This window comes from Anas platyrhynchos, chromosome 4 (genome assembly GCF_047663525.1).
Source record: "Anas platyrhynchos isolate ZD024472 breed Pekin duck chromosome 4, IASCAAS_PekinDuck_T2T, whole genome shotgun sequence".
Classification (NCBI taxonomy): Eukaryota; Metazoa; Chordata; class Aves; order Anseriformes; family Anatidae; genus Anas; species Anas platyrhynchos.
The window spans coordinates 60866281-60886721 of record NC_092590.1 but is presented as its reverse complement, the minus strand read 5'-3'; the positions used below and the strand labels follow the sequence as shown (position 1 = coordinate 60886721).

Here is a 20441-nt window from a genome sequence, read left to right as displayed (position 1 = left end):
GTACTGCGGCTCGGGGTACACACTGATGAATTTGGGGCGAGGCTGAGCGATGGGAAAGACACAAATCCAGGCTGCGTTAGTTCCATTTTTCTCACAGGAGGATTTTGTGAGAAGAAAACCGGGAACTCGCCTCAGAGCGGGACGCGCTCCCCTCAGGCGGCGGGGCGGGGAGGCGCCGCCTCCGGAAGGCGGCAGCGGCGGCGGGCGGGCGGCCGTGAGGGGCTGTGAGGGGCCGTGAGGGGCCGGGGGCTCCCCGCAGCAGGACCGGAGGGTGCCAGGCGGCCGCCTGGAGGAGCCGCCGCCATGCCCGCCTTCAGGCAGGTGGGCGAGAAGCAGCTGCCCCAGGAGGTCGTCTTCATGGCCTGGTCGCCCAAACGGGACCTCATCGCCCTGGCCAACAGGGCCGGGGAGGTGAGCGCCGCCGGCACTGTGGGCTGGGGGGCTGAGGGAGGCGGGGGAGGGCGGCGGCCGCCATCTCGCGGCCGCCCTGCGCCGTGTGTGAGGGAAGGAAAGGGAAGGGAAGCCATGCTTTATCAGGCTTCGCAGAGCTCGTTACGCTTTCCGGTCTTAATTTGCAGAAGAAATCATAGGGTTGGGGCGGGAGGGGTGTGAAGGATCGCCCAGTCCCACCCCCTGCCATGGCAGGGACACCTCCCACCAGCCCAGGCTGCCCAAAGCCCCATCCAGCCTGGCCTTGAGCACCCCCAGGCATGGGGCACCCACAGCTGCTCTGCCACAGCCGCAGCCTCATCACTTATAGCAAATAATTTCTTCCTCATATCTAATCTAAATCTACCCGCTCTCAATTTAAAGCCGTTAACCCTTGTCCTGTCACTACAGTAGCTGATAAAGAGATCACTATAAGGTCTCCCCAGCGCTGCCTTTCCCCAGGCTGAATATCCCCAGCTCCTCACAGCCTTGTGGCCCTCCTCTGGACTCACTCTAAGTCCACATCCTTGTGCTGGGGGCCCCAGAGCTGAACGCAGCGCTCCAGGTGGGTTCTCACAAGCAAAGCAGGGAGGGAGGATCCCCTCCCTTGCCCTGCTGCCACGCTGCTTTTGATGCTGCCCGGGATGCAGCTGGCTTTCTGGGCTGCAAGTGCACATTGCCAGCTCATGTGGAGCTTTTCATCCAACAGTATCCCAGACCTTTCTCTCCATAGGGTTCTCTCTATCCACTCCTCACCCACCCTATTCATGTTTGGGGTTGCCCTGATGCAGGTGTGGGACCTTGCGCTTAGTCTTATAAAATGTGCTGATGAAACTCTGGGTGCCTATATCTCTGGGATTTTAAAGCATTTCCTATTTAAATTAGATCTGTTTTCAAGCTTTTCTTCTTCCTGAAACTGCTGTGTGATCATGTATGCAGACTGATTATGCTTTTGGACTGTCGTTGGCGGAGAAGCATGGGTAACCCTGAAGGGTACAGGCTGCTAAATTCTTCAAGGCACCGGCTATTCCTATGTATTGCTGTACAGTAAGCAGTAGGCTGGTCTCTAAATCACACAGGAATGAAGCATCTACTCCAGGAAAAGGTGTTATTGAGGATGTGGAAGTTATTAAAGAATAGTAAAAAAAAAATGCATCTTCAATTGATTTACAAATGATATTAATGGTTTTATTTAAATTAGTGTTTTATTTTTCTGTCTTAAATGTGTTTGCTTTGTAGGTTTTGCTTCATCGGCTCGCAAACTTTCAGCGAGTTTGGAGTTTGCCGCCAAATGAAAATACAGGAAAAGAAGTGACTGCTCTTGCTTGGAGGCCCGATGGCAAAAGTAATGTAACGTATATGAGGTGACATGCTGCAATAAAAATCCCACTGGGAATTGCTGAAGGTTGTGATGTTGATACATTTTATCTGCAAAAGAAACTTTGAAGTAAACTGTATTTGAAGAAAAGGGTAGCTTAATTTTATGTAGGTTTATTGAAAGTGATAGCAAAAGTTGAATTGTTGAAAGCAATCACAAAAAAGATTTCCAAGATGAATTTATGTCCAAAATACTGCTTTTCAAGGTGTAGCAAAGCATCCATTTCCTTACACAGCAGATGTTTTTTATGTGAACTACTAAATTTATTGGGAAAATAGAGAAAAGCTATCTGATCAGGACTGTGTTAGAAGCATGTAAACATGTTCAACATGTAAATAAATAATTGTGGGATCAGGCTTTTGACTTAAATATATAACTTAAAATATGATGGGAGTTCAAACCCTCATTCTAATTAGGTTTCAAGTGAGAATTTGGAAGCACTATAAATGGACAAAGAGAAAATTATGTTCAGAGGTGGACTTTGAAGATGTGTTGTTTCAGTGTAAAGTACAATGTTTTGCATGTTGGTTATTTATACATTTTACTCATCCTTTTCTAGTTTTGGCTTTTGGCCTTACTGATACCAAGCGGATTATTCTGTGCGATGTAGAGAAACCTGAAAGCTTGCACTCCTTCTCAGTGGACTCCTCTATTACCTACATGCACTGGATGGAAGTAACTGAGGAAAGCAGGTGGGTCTGAGAAACTACAAGTAAATCATGGGCTATGTAGCACTACCTTACTAATAATTTATACTTTACTAATAATTTATACTTTGTATGTTACAAACAGTCAAATCAGAAAATAGGTCATAGCAAATGTCATCTTCTTACTGCTTTATTCTAACCAAAGGGAAAATTTTAACAGATAGCTTTCATATGCTTATTTTCAGTGCTGAAACCTTAGTCTTGTGATTCTTTAGGTTATATGCAAATATTTCAGCATAAAACTGTTAACTTTTACAGCACGTCTCCTGATCCAGTTTATTTCGATACCAATTAATTTATTAAAATAATTATAATAATGTTATAAAGTTATTTTGTTTTGCTAGAAAAAAAATCTTTCTATTTAAATCTTTCTTCACTTGTGCTTTCAAGACCTTTAGTTTGGTGTTTACATCTTTTAGCAGTGCATCTTTGGTATGACATCCAAACTTGCTGGTGGTTCTGCCATGGGTGTGCTTGCTCAGGAACTCAGAATGTTGCTTGTAGTGACTGTGAACTCTTTAATTAATAATTAAATAATTTTCATTAAATAACTCTCAGTAGCACTTCTGAGCTGGGAGATATCATTGTCCCCATTTCTGTGGTCTTACAAAAACCTCTAACGTGCACTTTATTGTAGTCTAGGATAACAAATAAAACATTATTTGAAAAAGAGAGGTAGGGTAAGTCTGACTGATTTCCCACCCTGCCTCCTGAGAATGGAAACATTAAGATAGCAGGAAAACAGCTGTATCATAAGTTGTTCTAGCGTTCTGACCGTAGAATTATAGAATCATGGAATGGGTTGAAAGGGACCTGACGGATCACCCAGTTCCAATCCCACTGTCATGGGCTCGGATGCCACCAGTAGATCAGGTTGTCCAGGGCCCATCCAGCCTGGCCTTGAACACCTCCAGAGATGGGGCATCCACAGCTTCTCCGGGCAGCCTGTGCCTGTGCCTCACCACTGAGTGAAGGATAGATGGGGATAGACTTGTAGGAAACCTAATCATTCAGACACATGTAAGGTGTGGTATAAGGACGGTGTTTTAGTCTTCATACCACAGTACATGTCTTTAGGGTGAAGCTTTGTTGAGCTGCTAGTAGGTTAGCTGCAGGACTGTACAGGTTTTAAACAGGAAGCCCCACTCAATAACTGCATTACAGATGATGGGGGATTCATTGATAAGGTACAGAGCAAGCAATTACAAACTCTCCAAATATTCCCTGTGAAGGAATTAAAAATAAATAAATCAGGCCTCTTTTATTAATCTGGTTATTAGTATTTTATTAAAGTTATTAAAGGCCCCATAAGGGATTACTCTCTGATATTTGTATCTTTTTAATATAAGTGACATGTTGAGTATGTGCGGTAACTTCAACGTTAGAAATTCTCTTTCCCCTTCCATTTTTACAGTTTGGTTAGTAAAGATAATCTTATTTGTTTTTCAGTGTTCTTACTTCCTTTTATAATGCTGAAGATGAGTCAAATCTCCTTTTGCCTAAATTACCAGCACTACCAAAAAAGTAAGTGTTATACTAGCAATCCAGGAACGTGACATTTGTGTTTGTTGTCATTGTTTTGTTTATTAACTATACTGCTCTACAGATGCTTTGGATTAGATGTCAGCTGATTGTAATTGAAAATACTGTTTTCTTTTTCAGTTATAGTACAACGGCAAAAATTTTCAGGTAAACTGTGATATCTTTTTTAGTTTTTGTGTTTGTTTGTTTTTCTGCTATTGAGACAGGCTACAAAAAACCAATCATGTATTTTGTATTTTCAGTGAAGAAAAGTCAGATGAGATTATGAAGCTTCTGGGTGACGTAAGGTAAATTCTGTTTGTGGGTTGTTCTTCCTCTCTCATTTATTTATTCATTTATTTGTTGGCTTTAAAATAACGGAGGAGCTTACTTTTACAGTATTCATAATCTGTCTTTAAGGGTCCTGGAGAAAGGGTATGGAACGTTTACTTTTTTCATGTACAAAGATGAAGTTCAAGGAATATACTTTTTAAAAATCTCCATCAGTTTACATTTTTCCTCCTCAATTTAGAGGGTTTGTCAGACACCTTATGAACAACTGCTGTTGGTGCCACATCTTCTTTTCGTTAGAAGATTTCTTGGGGCACAATTGAAGGCTGTCCTGCAAAGATCCTGTCTTTGCAGCTGGGTCTGTGTTGTACATTTATTGCTGCTGAGGTTTTCCAGAGGAGAACCTGAGCAACTGCAACGAACTTACTATGTGTGTGGTTAGGATAAATGCAGGGGAATGGAAGCATAGCCTTATCAGAATCCATTGCAGCCTGTATTGGTAGGTGGGCTGTTGTTGTAAGCTGCTACTTTTTTCTTCTAGAAGGTTCGAATTTAGCAAAGATTGTATTTGTATGCATTAGAAGCTGACAGATATGACTTGTGATAGTCTAGGAAAAAACCTGTTAATTTCTTTTGATATGCTCATCAACACATACTCTTCTGTTTTGATAGGCTTAACGCTCTTGTCCTTGGAGGCAGCTCAGGGTTTATTGAAATTTATGCCTATGGAATGTTCAAGATTGCTACAGTAACTGGGGTATGTTTCTTTCCCTTCCATGTATTTTTTTTCAGAACATACCAAACTATAACTGCATTGAATAAAATAATAACATATGTGTGCTTAAACATAAGTGAAACTGGATTATTGAGATTTCAAAGAAAGGAGTACTTGTTTCTCTGGGTTGGGTTGTGTGGTTATTGCTGGAAAGACATTTCAGCTCTAACTGATTATTTTAATGTATTTTCATTTTTAAATGAAACTAAGCTCAACATTAATCCACATTAAAAAGGGTGCTTTTGTTCTTGAACTGTAGCTGAAAATTCCATGTTGTTTTTAGATGTAATTGAATGCAGTCTTCTTTGTATGTGAATGTGGTAGAGCAGTAAATGTATCATAAGAAATTGCAATATTTCATTAACATTTAAACTGCAATCCTTCAGGTGGCAGGTTCTTGTCGTGGACTATGTTTGTCTAGTGATTTGAAATCGCTGTCAGTTATTACAGAAATACAAGACTCTTCGGACAATGAAGCAGAGATAACATATTTTCAGGCAAGTAAAGTAATTTTAAACTGTTCTTTAAAGGTAAAACTGTTTGCTTTAATTACTTTCAGGTAACATTATTGCTTTCCCATTATTTGCAGAAAAACACAACTATTATTTTCAGTCTCTTTGAAATTCACCGTGATCTAGCTTTTGGATCTATCACGTTGACATGCAGTTTCACAGATGAGACTGATGGTGATGCTCTGAGGCATTCTTTTAAAATATTACTTTAAATATAACGTGAATTTATTCAGCTAGTTATTCAAAATTTCTTCAGTCTGCACACATAGGCACGGTAGCAATGCTGTTGATTATCCAGTCTACTGTTAGAAGTCCAGAATTAGGACTTTCTTCAAGAATTTTTTGCATGTATTAAAATTCCTTACCTCTATCAATTAACTTCATTTCCCTCTGAAAATCAACTTTAAGGAAATGAGAAATGACAGCTTTTTTTTCTGGGTTCTCCCCGTCTGTCTTTTCATTTTTGTTATCTAATGCTGTGTCAAAGACAAATCATCTGCTAATGTTGCTCGTTTTGTTTGTTATAGCTGGACACCAGTCTGTTATCAAGTTATTTACCTGAGGTAACTCGCATGGCCCGGAAGTTCACTCACATTTCAACTCTGTTACAGGTACAGTTTTGTTACGACATCTTTTTAATATTGCAGTTCTTACAGGCTTCAATATTCTTAAATCAAGTAATTGTTTTTCCTAGTAGGAAACGTAAGTTGGTTTTAAGTAAACCTAAAGCTCTGACTTGAAAAATTGATAATAAATTTCATTTGTTATCTGCAGTATATTTTTCCTTTGCATTGTAACAGCCAGTTCTTTAATGTGTATTGAAGGGAAAAAAAAAAAAGGAGTAATGCTAGTGTTTGTTTCTGTCTTGCAGTATATAAAGTTGTCATTGACGTGCATGTGTGAAGCATGGGAAGAAATACTGATGCAGATGGACTCACGGTTAACAAAGTTTGTACAGGTATCATAGTGTTAACTGTTCTTTTGGAAAGAACATTTTTTTGCAGTAGTTCTGCTGTTCGTGCTAACAAACTGTATCTTGATGTTTTTGTAAAATGCTTACAGATAAAAAGTTCTAAGTTCAGAGAGAACCTCGTTGCTATTCTGTATCAGTCGCTCTAGCACTGAATATACCTGAGTACAGTCAAGTGCCATTGTATCGTGATACTCCTTTACTTCATTTATTCTTTTTTTTTTTTTTTTAAATTACATTTTTCAGCTTGCACAGCTATTGAACAGTTGCTTTTTATTTAAGGTTGTGTTCTTTGTACTTCAGTCACTGATGAACTGACTGCTGTAACTGCTGAGTGGCAGCCCACCAGCATTTGCAGCCTGGTTCAACAGAGCACATGTAACAGCTAGGATTGGGATGCTCATGAATTTGCTTATATTTTGTGTGCATGGCTGGAAGTTAATTGAATCAAGTAATTCATTTATTTATTTTTAACGTAGATTTTTGATGATGGGAAACTGAAATTTTTAGAATTTTTACTGAGTAATACAACTGAAAATAACTTAAAATACTGGACTTGAATCATTGAATTGAATTGAATTTCCAGTGATCAGTAGTCTGATTTCAGCATTCAAGGGTATGGATGGGTTTTATGATGTACTTTAACTGAGGCATTTGTGAGATTATTTGGGGCTGGATTTAAACTCTTGACCAATCTATTTCAATCATTTTGACTGACAGGAAAAGAATACAACCACTTCTGTTCAGGATGAGTTTATGCAGCTGTTGTTATGGGGCAAAGCAAGGTAGTTACTGTTGTTTTATCTGAGTATGTGTTTGCATTTGATATTGAAATACAAAATGAAAGCATATTTGGTTTTCTCTCCCTCACCCCCTTTAGTCTGGAACTTCAGGCATTGTTAATGAACCAACTCACAGTAAAGGTACATTAATATTATTTAATATTTTAAAGTGATCTATTTCGGGATCTTTCAATCACTAGTCTGTTACATTAATAGAACATTGTTGTATGTTTGTATTTCTTTTTTTTACAGGGTTTAAAAAAACTCGGTCAGTCCATAGAGTCCTCCTATTCCAGTATACAAAAGTTGATCATAAGTCATTTGCAGAGGTAAGTCAAGAAACTTCCAGTGCATTTTAGATTAAATGGCATATTATATAGTTTGGTAAAATCAGTCATTCTTTGTATATAGGTGTGCTGGTGTGGAGACCATGGTAATGAAAGTTGTACTCTTTTCTTCTTGGGTGATGGAGAGCTATTGAAATATTTCAAGCAGTCTCCATGGTCTATCAGCTGTGTATCACTGCTTGGTGTTTTTATAGGTTATATGCAAAATATTCACATCAACTTTGTGTGATAGTTAAAATCATTAGGACAGTATTTGCTTTTCTGTGAAGTGATAGTTTGTTAACTGTTATATGCCAGATGACCTTATAAAGCTCTCTGCTTTGCCCATTAAAAGATAAAAATGTGGTGTGTAATGAAACCAAGAGTAAAAAAGAAGTATAAAAGATTATACTTCTTTGCTCTGCTTTCCTAGTGGCTCAGAGGCACTGTTATACCACTTGAGTGAATTGAAGGGGATGGCTTTGTGGAAACAAAAATACGAGTCTCTGGGATTAGATGCATCTGGAATTGAAGGTACAGTAGTCTGTATGGTACTTACCCACTCTCATTTACTTTTGAAAGCTTAATAACAATGGCTTGCTCTCTTTGCAGAGGCTATTACTGCTGTTGGTTCTTTCATCCTGAAAGCAAATGAGCTGCTTCAGTAAGTATAAAGTCTGGAGAATTTTTAAATCTTGTCTTACTGCATCTCATAGATTTGTATGCCAAGAAGACACTTACTGGGAGGGATGCTGTCAGCATTTTTTAATAAATCGATACATTTACAGACCTTTCTGTAGTAAAGATGGAAACTTAAACCCAGAACGGCTTATGACATTTAGGTATGGTAATTTTTTGTTTGTTTCTTGTGCAGGGTTATTGACAGTAGTATGAAAAACTTCAAAGCTTTTTTCCGATGGCTGTATGTTGGTAAGCTTGATGACTTAGTAAACATTCAGTATCTGTTTTATATGGTAAGCGCTGAAATGTTAATAAGTAATTAAAACAATTTTAGAATCATAGAATCACAGAATCATAGAATATCCTGAGTTGGAAGGGACCCTTAAGGATCATCAAGTCCAACTCTTGACACCGCACAGGTCTACCCAAAAGTTCAGACCATGTGACTAAGTGCACAGTCCAATCTCTTCTTAAATTCAGACAGGCTCGGTGCAGTGACCACTTCCCTGGGGAGCCTGTTCCAGTGTGCAACCACCCTCTCTGTGAAGAACCCCCTCCTGATGTAAAGCCTAAATTTCCCCTGCCTCAGCTTAACCCCGTTCCCGTGGGTCCTGTCACTGGTGTTAATGAAGAAAAGGTCTAGTTATAACTATAACTAGGTTTAGTTATAACTATCTATTTATTATTATCATAGAAATTTTCTGGACATCTGTAAGTTTACGGTTGATGAGGCAAGAATAATTATAAATTTATGTTATTACTTATTTATTATTTATTTATTATTTATTATATATTTATTATTTATTTATTTTTTATTATATTATTATATCTGTTTTATATTGATAGATCTCAATTCAATTTGTGTGTGTTAAGAGTGGGTATTCTATATTTGTAACCTGTAGTATTACCCCAGACTGTTGTGTGCTTCATTGAGCAGTTTGCTGGTCTTGACTTGGAGAAATGAAAGGATTGTTTTTAGTTTACACCAAATTTGAAGTACAGTGTAACTGTTTTTAACTCTTGTCACTCACTGTTTTCTCCTATGGAGACCTAGCTTACATTGGTGTGTAACTTTCCTGTTAGCAGTCTCTGCATGTTCTGATGCAGAGAACAGAACATAGGGTAGCTGCAGGTGAAACACTAGAAGAAAGAGCAGAACTCTTTGTTTTAGACAGCTTGTTTTTATAAAGTGGTTATGAGTAGGTTTATATTTTCTATTGTTTCAGAACTTTTTTTTTTTTATAAAAACCTAAACAGTCTAACTTGGTACTGTAAAAGCACCAGAAATGCAGTGTTTGTGAACTTACAAACAGGAATATAATTACTTGAATTTTAAAAATTGCAGAAAGTAGAACTATTAGAGTTCTGTCATAACATTATTAGCACTTTAAATAATTAAATATTCACTGTGGGTTTTGTTTGGTTTTTTGGAACTAAACAAAGAACTTCTTATAATGCTTTCTGATTTGAAATCAATTCTTTGCAATTCTCTTAACACATGAGTACTGTCATGGCCCAAATAAGTGTATTATATATACACACACTTATATGCACATTTTACTACTCTTATTATGGAGATGAATAAATTTGTATGAACTGTTTATAAAAATTTTATCTCAGTCTTTTGGAGGATATAATGCAGTTGGAAAGGATAAAAGATAAAAATTATCCAAGATTTCTGTTGCAAGTTAGTGGGACAAGTGAAGTTTAATTTCAGACCCAATTCATAATTGCTCACTTTTAAAAATTAATCTTATATTATCAGCCTTGTCTTATTATATAGCAATGGAAAATTAAGAATATTAGGAAAAATATTAATATTAATGCATTAAGAATAGCTTTTTTTTTTCCCCCTTAGCCATGTTGAGAATGTCAGAAGATCATGTGCTTCCAGAGTTGAATAAGGTAGTAATAACATTTTCTAATAAATGGAGGTGTATTTTGCATTCTGCTTGACTTAGAGGGCAGAATTAAAGGTTTATTTTTTGTTCTAAAACCAAAATGGTGTCTGTACAATTTCTTTGAGAAAGCTGATGTCTGCACATCCACACTAATACACTAAGGTGCTGTCTTGCATATACTAATTTTCCTATTTTATTTAATACTATTCTTTTTAGTACACTGTATATGACACAAGACCTCTGTGAAATACGTATATAGCAGCTCTTTAGATGCCCTAAAAGACAAAGCTAGCAGGAGTGGGATTTTAACATCTTTATCAATGCCCTGAAAGAGGAAATAGACTAGACTACACCTGCATCAGATTTGCAGACACTGCCACACTGTGTGAACTAATTGGTACACTTGAGGGCAGAGGGAGACATCCAGGAGGAAATACGCTGCAGGAATGGACCGGTAGGGACCTCCTGAGGTTCAGCGAGAGTGGATGCAAAATTCTTCCTGGGGAAAAATTTGGAATGGCACAGCCTTAGCTAGCTGGGGAGCAGCTCTGCTGAGATGGACCTGGAGACGTTGGTGGATGCAAGCTGGTCATGAGCCAGCAGTGGGCCCTCGCAGCAAAGACAGTGTAGAGTAACAACGGCTATACTAACAGAAACATGGCCAGGAGCTGAAGGGAGGTGATTATGCTCGCTATTTAGGACTAGTCGGATCACATTTAGAATGCTTTCTCCAGTTTGGGGCCCTCCCGTACATGACAGGCATGAATAAACTGGAGTGAGTTCAGCAGAAGGCCCACAGGCTGGTGAGAGACTGGAGTACTTACCCTGTCCTCACAGCTGAGGGAGCTGGTCTTATTCAGCCTACAGAACAGGTATTCTGTGTTCACTGAGTTGTATTTCTCAACCTTTGCTCCCGTCTTGACCCCCCCGCCCTTTTTTTGGTTTTGTTTTAGATGACTCAGAAAGATATCACGTTTGTTGCTGATTTTCTTACTGAACACTTCAATGAGGTAAGTTATATTGGTGTGCTGAGTACAGCAGTTGTAGTTAACAACTGTATTTTTGCTGCTGGTAATTGAATCTGAAAAATTTTAAATACTTCAGTCAACTTTTTGTACCCTACTTATTACCTTTGTATTTAAATTTTTGTTTTCTTTGCATTATTTCTTTTTCAGGCACCAGAACTTTACAATCGTAAAGGAAAATACTTTAATGTGGAGAGAGTTGGCCAGGTAAAGAACGAGGGAATAAATGGAAAAAGAGAATAAAATAGATAATCCTTAGATGGAGAAAATTCTAAAAGTTATGCCCACTCTTCTTCTCTGTCCCTAAACATCATTTAAAAATCAGTTCCATATGGAAGTGGCAGCATATGATCTTAGATGATAGTTCATTTTCTTATTCATTCCTTGAAGTGGTAGAATATTTAATTTTAAAAGCAGAGGTGTTGTATTTAGAAGGGATGTTTCATGGATTCATGAGAGGCTGTGTTAAAGTGAATTCTAATGACACTTATTCTTAATGTGCAGTCTTACAAATGTCTCTTTATTTTCTAGTACTTGAAAGATGAAGATGATGACCTTGTATCACCACCTAATACAGAGGGAAATCAGTGGTTTAATTTTCTTAAAAACAGCACTCATCTTAAAGGTAATATATGGTTCACAACACATTGAATGAAAAGTATACGGAGAACTTAACAAATGCAGAAGAATAATCAGTTTTTTCATGCCTATGAGTTATTTCTGTAGTGTTAGTTATGACATCTGAGCAGAATAAAATAAATGGGCCTTGCTATTTCACAGAGTTTTTATGCAGTTGCTTACTTAGTTGTCTATAATTTTCTGGTTATTTGGAGTTTTCTACATTTTATGTACCAGTCTCTGAAGTGTTGGTTTGGAAGGAATTGCAGGAAAGTGTCTGTTTTAAGAGATGTTAATTCCAGTGCAAAGAAGTAATAAGTACCATTTGTTCATATCCTGGGAAAGTGTTCTTGCTTATTCTCTTTTACTGAATTTTATAAACCTCTGCAATGTTCCTAGAGTAGTTTGTTAATTAGTAGTGAAAAGGAAGTAAGAGACTATAGTAAACTGAGGCTGAGAATGATTCTTGTTTAACCACAACTTGTAAACTGTAAAAACTTTTACAGCATAAACTGTCTTGTAACATAATTTGCTACAGCTGCCTTTCCCTGTCATTACCAACTAATTCGATAAAAAGAAGGGACATGATAGCATTTTTTGTTTGGCAAAGCAGAATCTAGAAAATGCTATCTAAGCTATCTAAAAAGCTATCTAACTGGAGTTAGAATTTATAATGAGGGAATAATTTAGGAGATCACTTAATCCTGCCTTCTGTTCAGAGGAGAACTGACTTCAAAGTTGGACAGCTCAAGACTTTGTACGAGTTACGAATATCTGCAGGGATAGAGACCACATAGCCTCTCTAGGTGCCCAGCTCCAGTTCTTGTGAAAACTTCTCTGTATCTGACTAGAATTTCCCTTGCTAGAGCTTGACTGCTCTGTCTCTTCTCGCTGTGTGCAACTTTGTGAATGATGATGCTCTGCCTTCTGTAACTGCTCCTTTAGGTAGCTGAAGTGAGCAATAGGTTCCTTCTCACTTGCCCTCTTGTTTCTAGGCTGAACAAACCCAGCCCCTTCAATTTGTGCTGTAGCTCTGGGAATATCTCATTTGCCCACCACTGGACTCACTCCAATTTCTCACTTTAGTAGCAATGTAATATATTTTAATAGAAAGAGAAGCATTTTTTTAAATGAACCTTGATTCTCTGTTTGCAGAAAGTCCGCTTTTGTTTCCCTACTATCCTGAGAAATCACTGCATTTTGTCAAAAAGCAAATGGAAGGAGTCATTGATCAGTGTTTACAAAAGCCAGCTGTAAGTTCGATTTACATAAATGGTAACTTTCTCTTAGGGGTAGCAGCCAACTGAAGATAGTAGCCAGACTTAGCAAGGCCTGAAGTTTTAATCTTTGCCGTTAAGTGGCTATAACCTAGGTAGCAGCATGCATTCCAGCTTCACTGCTGGGTGTCTTAAACCTTTGGCTGGGAAGAGCATAATGGGGGATTTCTTGTTTTGTGTTTTCTGTGCATTCTGTTTGCCATGTGCATTAATGAGAGCTGTTTTAATATTAATTAACTCAATGTATGCACTGTAGATTAGAAAGCTGATTAATTGGCAATACATTAATCTGTATTCCAATATAAATATTGGTGGATTTTTCTTTCAAATATACTAGGGTTTTATTATTGTTTATATATTTATTTATTTAATGGTCTTAAGAAGGAAAATGATTGTGAATAATTGTCTGTATTTTTTGGTCTGTTTTCATTATACTTGTTAGGATGTGATTGGAAAGTCAGTGCGTCAGGCATTCTGCATGTCTCTTTACAAAACTTCTCAAAGGTATTTTTCTACATTTTTTGTAAAGTTCAGTTGCACAAAATTCTAATAGTATTTTACATGCTGGTTTTGTTTTTCCTTTTCAGTGAAGATTCTGCACCTCAATTATTTAAACTACCATTTTTGTAAGTATGCTGCTATTTCTTGTTATATGTCATTTAACAGTTATTAAAATGTGATCTGACTTTTCATTTCCCATTTTCTCCCCCACTGTTATAGGTGGAATGACAAAGCATCCAATATACATTATGTGCTCTTCGCTATATTAGAAAGTTCTATTTCAAAGATATACATTTTGAGGAGACATACAGATACTTCCAGGTAAGAAAAAAAGAGGAAAAATGGTTTGTGAGATTTAGCATCTGTATAGAGACAATTACAACTTGCCCTAACACTGGAAGTTGCCCCATTATTGGAAGTGCTCAGGAACAGGCTGGATGGGGCTTGGAGCAACCTGGAGTAGTGGGAGGTGTCCCTGCCCATGGCAGGGGGGTTGGAACTGGGCGATCTTTAAGGTCTCTTCCAACCCAAACCATTCTGTGATTGTATGAACTATGACTCCCATTTGTTTTGCTTCTCACAGAATTACTTGCTGTTAACTAAGAAAGCTTACAGGGAATGATGAGGCTTTCAGTGTTGTTCTGTCTTACCATAAATATTCTTTAGTTAACTCTTTATAGCATGTGATTAAATATAGTAGGGAAAAATAGGGGTGTTGGACTCATAGCTTCAACTAATAGAATACATCTCCTTGGGATGTGGTGTTGGGCACCTTCAGGAGTTTCTGTACCCAAGATACAGTTTGTCACTGCCTAGTGGTGCTGGTGTAGTTGTTTAAGGTACATTCTGTCAGTGGAACCACTGAAATGCCCAGGGTTTAGAAAACAACAAAAACTTTCTCTCCATAAAATACTGACTTTTATAATCTGTGTCATTTAATTTGAGGAGATGACAGGGTGAGAATTTTTAAAAACATTTCTACAGCTGAAGAAAACACATGATGAAGCTATCCTCAGTGTTTCCAGCTGAGAGCTTCTGATGACAAAATTATAGCCTTGTGGTGTAGTTTCCATCCTATTTCCTCCCTCATTGGTATCTTGGACAGCCTGAACTCATTTTCTATAGATTTGAGAAACAAGTAACTTAATGGACCTGGGACTGAAACAGTTGAGCCAAGACTTCAGACACAAACTGTATCCCACAGGCCAACTGCAGTTTCTCATTTGACTCCATTAGTCACGTTTTGCTGAGGGGCAGAAGAAATCAAAAGGTTCGCGTCCACCAGTTATATCATTTTGGGATTTAGCCATGTGTTGTGCTAAGCTTAGACAGGCTTACACCCTCTCTTACTACAGCTGCTATTAGAGATTTTGTATTTTCTACAAGTGGAAAAGGAGTGTCACCAAGATAATGATCTCTGTCCTTTTAGGTCTGTCAGTAATGGAATTCTTGCAGTAGAGTTTGGAAACTTTCTGAACAACAGTATAAATGAGAGCTCAGACTCCAGGTCAGTATATTTAGTTGATTTTTCTTCCAGAGTTGCACACTGCTGAATTAAAGATCATGTGTTCCGGTGTTTATTTTACATGAGGTTACCTTACAAGTTATAATTTGGCTTTTATCCTGCAGATTAGTATTTGGGATGCCAGACTAGCTTGTAGTTCCTGAGTGAGTCAGGCCATAAGACAGGTGCCATGTCCGCATGTCTCTTAATACCTCCAGAGATGGGGTCTCCACCACTTCCCTCGGCAGCCTGTCCCAATGCTTAACCACCTTCTCTGTGAAGAAATTCTTCCTAATATTCAATTTAACCTCCCCTGGTGTGTCTTGAGACCATTGAGTTATTTTGTTCTTAAGCTCAATAAATTCTTTAGTTTTCTGGTTGAAAACTAGAGCTTTAGCACATGTGCTGGAAACAAAGCTAATTGGAAACAGCTGTTGCTTATATCTGCAATCTTCTTAAAGTAAGATAGAGTGGGAGGTATCTCAGAAGATGTGGCAGGCTAAGTTAATGCTTTTAATGTAGAAAGGCCAAATATGGTGGCTCTCAGTACCTTCAGCTGTGTTTTGAAGTTATCCTTGTTGTTTGTGTTAACTGTTTCTTACATTTCAACTGAAATGGGAAGAAATAAGATTGCTAGTAATGTCCTTCAGTGGCATTTGTCCTGTATCTTACAGGAGTTTTTAGCAGTCTTTCAGTGTCTTAGCTGTAAGTCTGACTTTTTTATTTGCAGTAAAGCTCCCTGTTAACTGCTGAATAGTTGATGTGAGTGCTTTGCACTCACTTTTATTCCTTGATGCTTTCTAAAATATAAGTGCTGTTTTATTTCTATAGATGCTACAGTTGTTTAGATGCACATTTCTATGATGATGAAACTGTAACTGTAGTTCTGAAGGAGAGTGTGGAACAAGAGGGGAAGGAGAGAATCTTGGCTCAGCTGCCTTTATCTTCAGTATACACAGATGAGGACCAAGAAGGGGAATTCATCTGGGATTCTACTAAAAGGTACTGAAAAACTTTGAAGCCTAAAAATGCAGAACTGAAAAGCAGATAAAGCAAATATTCTAATTGTGTACTCCATGTATGTAAATATTTTAAAGGGAAAAACTCTTTATGTGCTAGAGAAGGTGTGGTAAAGGACTGAAGTTTCATAAACAGTTTGTTTCATGGGCTTTGTTTTGTTTTAGTTTTGTTTGTTTTTTTGGACAGAATACTACCTGTGCACTTGGTTCTACTTTGACAAAATCAGAGGAACGATTCAAGGCATCTTGTAAAAGCAGAAATCTTACTTGTTTTCTGAAGTGGATGCTAACTTTGCTGGTCAGAATACTGAGTTTAGGATGTTTTCAGTGTATTTGCTTATCTGCCTCTGCCTTGTAACAGACACATTTTATTTTTTTTCGTCTTTCCCCTGGTAGTCACACTTAGAGCTGTTGTCAGCTTATCATTGAAACATGAGTTGATGGTTCTTCTCCCTGTGTTGGTACAGGAGGGAGAGAAGAGCATCTGGGGAAAGTGCACACAGAAAAAAAGCCATCATAGTTTGAGTGGTGAATCCAAGCTTTTAATTGTTGTGCCTCATTTGCTTTTTCTTGTTGTTCCATGTGCCTTTCTGGTGGCTGGATTAAGATATATTAATGGCTCAAAACAAAGAGCTCTACTGCTCTGTAGATTCTTTTTTTATGCCACAAAGAAATTTATATTAAAGAACAAACAGACAGTATTAAAAACCAGTATGAACTAATCGTGGCCACTGCAATAGGGAGTTCCTTCATACGGTCCCTATGAGTGGGAGTGAACAGATAGTTTGGCTAAGGTCATGGAGGCCAAACTTCTGTGTAAGTGGAATATTGCCTCCAGGACTTCGTTTGGAAACACTTCTTGCAGAGGAGGGGTTTGAAGGAAGCCCAAGCTCAGTTTCTTGCTATAGCTGTTATCTGTGGTGAGATGGGACTCTACAACTCCCTCTTGTTCTGTTGTAATCTTTTGCCTCAGTTGAAACATGCAGTGTCTCCTCTGTTGGATCCTCTCCTGCAGAGTATCTGGAGTATCTAGAGTCGTGGGTTTATCTGTTTGCTGCATATGGTATAATACAAAATAGACCAAAGTCAAAAAAAAAATGGGATTCACAGAGAATTTTGTTATTATTATTATTTTTTTTTTTACTGGAATTTCCTTTGTACTAGTTCTGTGCTTCTCTTCTTGCAGACTGGAGGAGCAGAGTGGTGAGATACCCACACGCACCGTCTTCTTGGAGAACCAGTGGAGAGTGCTGGAGAATATGAAAGCTCAGTATGTTGCTGTAAATGGCATTCGAAAAGTTTCCTGTGTGGTAAGTACAGTATCTGTGAACAAGCCTGTAAAAAATTAAAGGAAATATACTGTGACTAGAGAGGGTGATAACCTGTTTCTGGTAGTTTATTGAGGTTTATCAAGATTCTGATTTTTATCACTATTTACATATTGATTATTCTGTTAGTCTGTTATGAATGTGTCAGGATACAATCGTACCTGTCTCATAACACAACCAGGAAAAACCTTTAATGGAAGTTAATAGATGAACTAGTTTTACTTTTCAGCCTGCAGAGCAATAAAACAGTTGCCAATTTCCTTGATACCTCCATTTCAAAGATAAAGGCTATTTTCAGGCCCGTTGGGCAACACTTAAATTGGTATTGGTGCTTTCATTTATTAATTGAAACTCCTTCATGTTCCCATAGCTAAGTTCAAATCTCCGTCACGTGAGGGTGTTTGAGATGGATGTAGAGGATGATGGGGAAGTTGAGGAAGAGGAGGAAGAAGAAATAACTCAGACTGCAGCTGGGGAACCTGAAGAGCTGAATCAGTCTGCAGATAACCAAGAAAGTGTCTGTGGTGCATCTGCTGAAGAACTACCTGATGAAACAGAAGAACATGAAACAAACCTGGAGCCTTGATAGAGACTCTGATACTGATAAAGGGACAAGACTGAAATCTGCCTTTAGGCTGCTGAGATGATGTCTCCTACACGCTCTGCAGCATTAACATGTTGCTGGGTGTCAATTCTGTATCACTTCTCTCACTTCTCAGCTAAGACCATTCGAGTTCAAGAGTATACTTACTTTGTTGTTGTTGTTGTTTTTTGTTGTTTTTTTTTTTACCTGACACATTGACTTGGTAGGAACTACATTTCTTTGAGAGTTTTCCGTGCGAAGCTTTTTATAGGTGGGGAGAAAAAGAAATGCCAACTAAAGTTTTTATATTTAATCTGATCAGTCCTGAATAAATGAAGATAAAATGAACATGTGTGTGAAAACAACAAAACCCCAAGTTTTAAGGACCAAAATCTTTCCCTGTCAGACTTCATGTTCTACTAATGGGTACAGAGGCTTCTTGTAAAGATAAAATTTAAGTGTGTGTATGGCCAGCAACAGGCTTCCAGATCAGTATAAAAATAGTGGGCTACCAAAAGTTAGCAACTCTTACTTAAATACATACTTTTAAAATTATTCTGATAAAAATCTGTCCTCAGTAACACAGTATTTGTTCAGTTTGCAGTTCTTTGGTTTTCAGTACAACGTTTTCTGTGTACGTGTGTGTATGTTTTGTCAGATGTCTCAGCCCCCTGGTTTGTATGAGATTGCTCCAGTCTTTCTCCTCCACCTGGTATTTTTGTAATGAAAAGTTGCAACAGAGGTTGTTTTTGTTTGTTTTTATTATTCTGATGTGGTGCTGTGGGTCACTGTTGGTTTTTTTTTAAGTGAACTTTCTGATGTTTTGGACTGATTGTTTGGGGACGCCTTTCTAAATAAGCTGTTTAACTTAGAAAGCGACTTCTTATTTTTAATTTTCCTTAGCAGCCTCCTTGAAAGCTGCTGGTTGTTCAGTGTTCTCATCTAACAATGGCTGAAGGCACAAGGAAGCCGTAGGCCAGCAGGAGCAGGAATGTCCATTCAGGTGTTCTGTGAGAAATGTAACTACAGAACCAACCCAGCTCAAGCTTGCCCTTTTGTTCTTCCAGGAAACTTTTGCCTCTGTTCTTTCTTTAAGAATTGGCACGCTGGAGTGCTTGGAAACAATTATTTTGCTATATTTTCTGCTGAGTATCTTTAGTCTGCCCACATATGAAAATGTGATCTGCCCTGCCTGTAATTGTTTCTAAATTTGTGTTAATAATAGCTGTGTCCCATTTCACAGGGGCATGCTCTTTAGCAATCTCCCTGGGGTTATTCTGTGCACCTTTCTAGTCTGGTCTTGGATGTACTTGAGTCAATGGGAGTTTTGTTTCAGGCTTGAATAAGTACATATGTACTTGCTGCATTTCCCAGTGACACAGTACAAAAGCAGCAGTTTAGGTCAATGCTACTGAATATATTGCCAGTTCCTTCTGTCAAACTTTGTCTTAATTTTGCTACCTGATTTTTGTGACAGTAAATATTAGTAATGTGCGTTGGTAATGTGCTTATGCATCTTTTTTTCAAAGGGAAGCAATTGATCTTGAAGTTTTTGAGGATTTTGGTGGTGTCTGAACGTGGTGAATTTACTTTCCACATAGATCTCTTCTTCATCCTCCTTTTTTAATGCTAACTGAAGGCTCATTCAGCCCTTTTCTGCTGTTAATGATTTCTCATTCTTGGTAGTATAGTAAAAAAAATATGTATATTTTTCAGCAAATATGCCCCCAGTTTGCTCTTTATAATACTAATCTTTAGGTTTCTAACAGTCAACTACTGCCTTTTTTCTAAAGTCTGCCTGGTTTGCATGGTTTTTTTTTTGTTTGTTTGTTTGTTTTTTTAATTTTTGTCAGCTTTTATTTTTCAGCCACTCATCTCGTGTAGTCCCTTTTTCAGACTTTTTGTCCATGACTTTTCTGCCTGGTCTCTGTGACACGCAAATTTAGCACATTGCCAAGTTTTTGCTTCAGTCTCTCCCCAGTTAGTGCTACTTTGCTTCACGGTCTGGGCATGCCGTGATCTGTCTGTGGTACCGTTGCCTCCCACTTCTGAGGATTTGATTGCCCACTCACATCTGTCTTTATAAATAGGCACCTGAGCCGCTCTCAAAGACAGGAAGTAAATGGCGAGAAATAGTGAATGTAGGCTTGCTCTAGTTAACTGTTCCTTTTTGCAGAGTGGAAAAGAGATGTGTATTTCTCTAACAATACCTGCAGTTGGTCCTGAGGCTTCTTGCTTTGAAAAACTCACTGCAGGCTGTTTTGCATTTGTTTAAGCCCCTAGGTAAGCCTCAACAAAAAGGGAAAGCCATCT

General features: G+C 38.2%; 1 protein-coding gene across 2 annotated transcripts; it reads left to right on the top strand.

The window, feature by feature from the left end:
• The first annotated feature begins 184 nt into the window (after positions 1–184).
• ANAPC4 (anaphase promoting complex subunit 4) lies at positions 185–19622 on the top strand. 2 transcript variants are annotated; one of them, XM_027457300.3, is made up of 28 exons: positions 185–411; positions 1669–1774; positions 2367–2499; positions 3964–4038; positions 4177–4203; positions 4299–4343; positions 4999–5083; positions 5488–5598; positions 6141–6224; positions 6485–6571; positions 7304–7368; positions 7464–7506; positions 7618–7694; positions 8125–8225; positions 8304–8355; positions 8566–8621; positions 10231–10277; positions 11227–11283; positions 11449–11505; positions 11830–11923; positions 13072–13169; positions 13636–13697; positions 13781–13819; positions 13914–14015; positions 15124–15201; positions 16030–16200; positions 17404–17527; positions 17916–19622. In XM_027457300.3, exons 1-28 carry the CDS (start codon positions 304–306, stop codon positions 18129–18131), a joined length of 2400 nt encoding a protein of 799 aa, XP_027313101.3. In that variant the 5' UTR covers positions 185–303; the 3' UTR covers positions 18132–19622. The 2 variants fall into 2 exon arrangements, with proteins under 2 accessions (XP_027313101.3, XP_027313102.3); XM_027457301.3 differs by lacking the exon at positions 185–411 and adding an exon at positions 977–994 and having other exon boundaries at positions 1669–1779.
• The last annotated feature ends 819 nt before the right edge of the window (positions 19623–20441 follow it).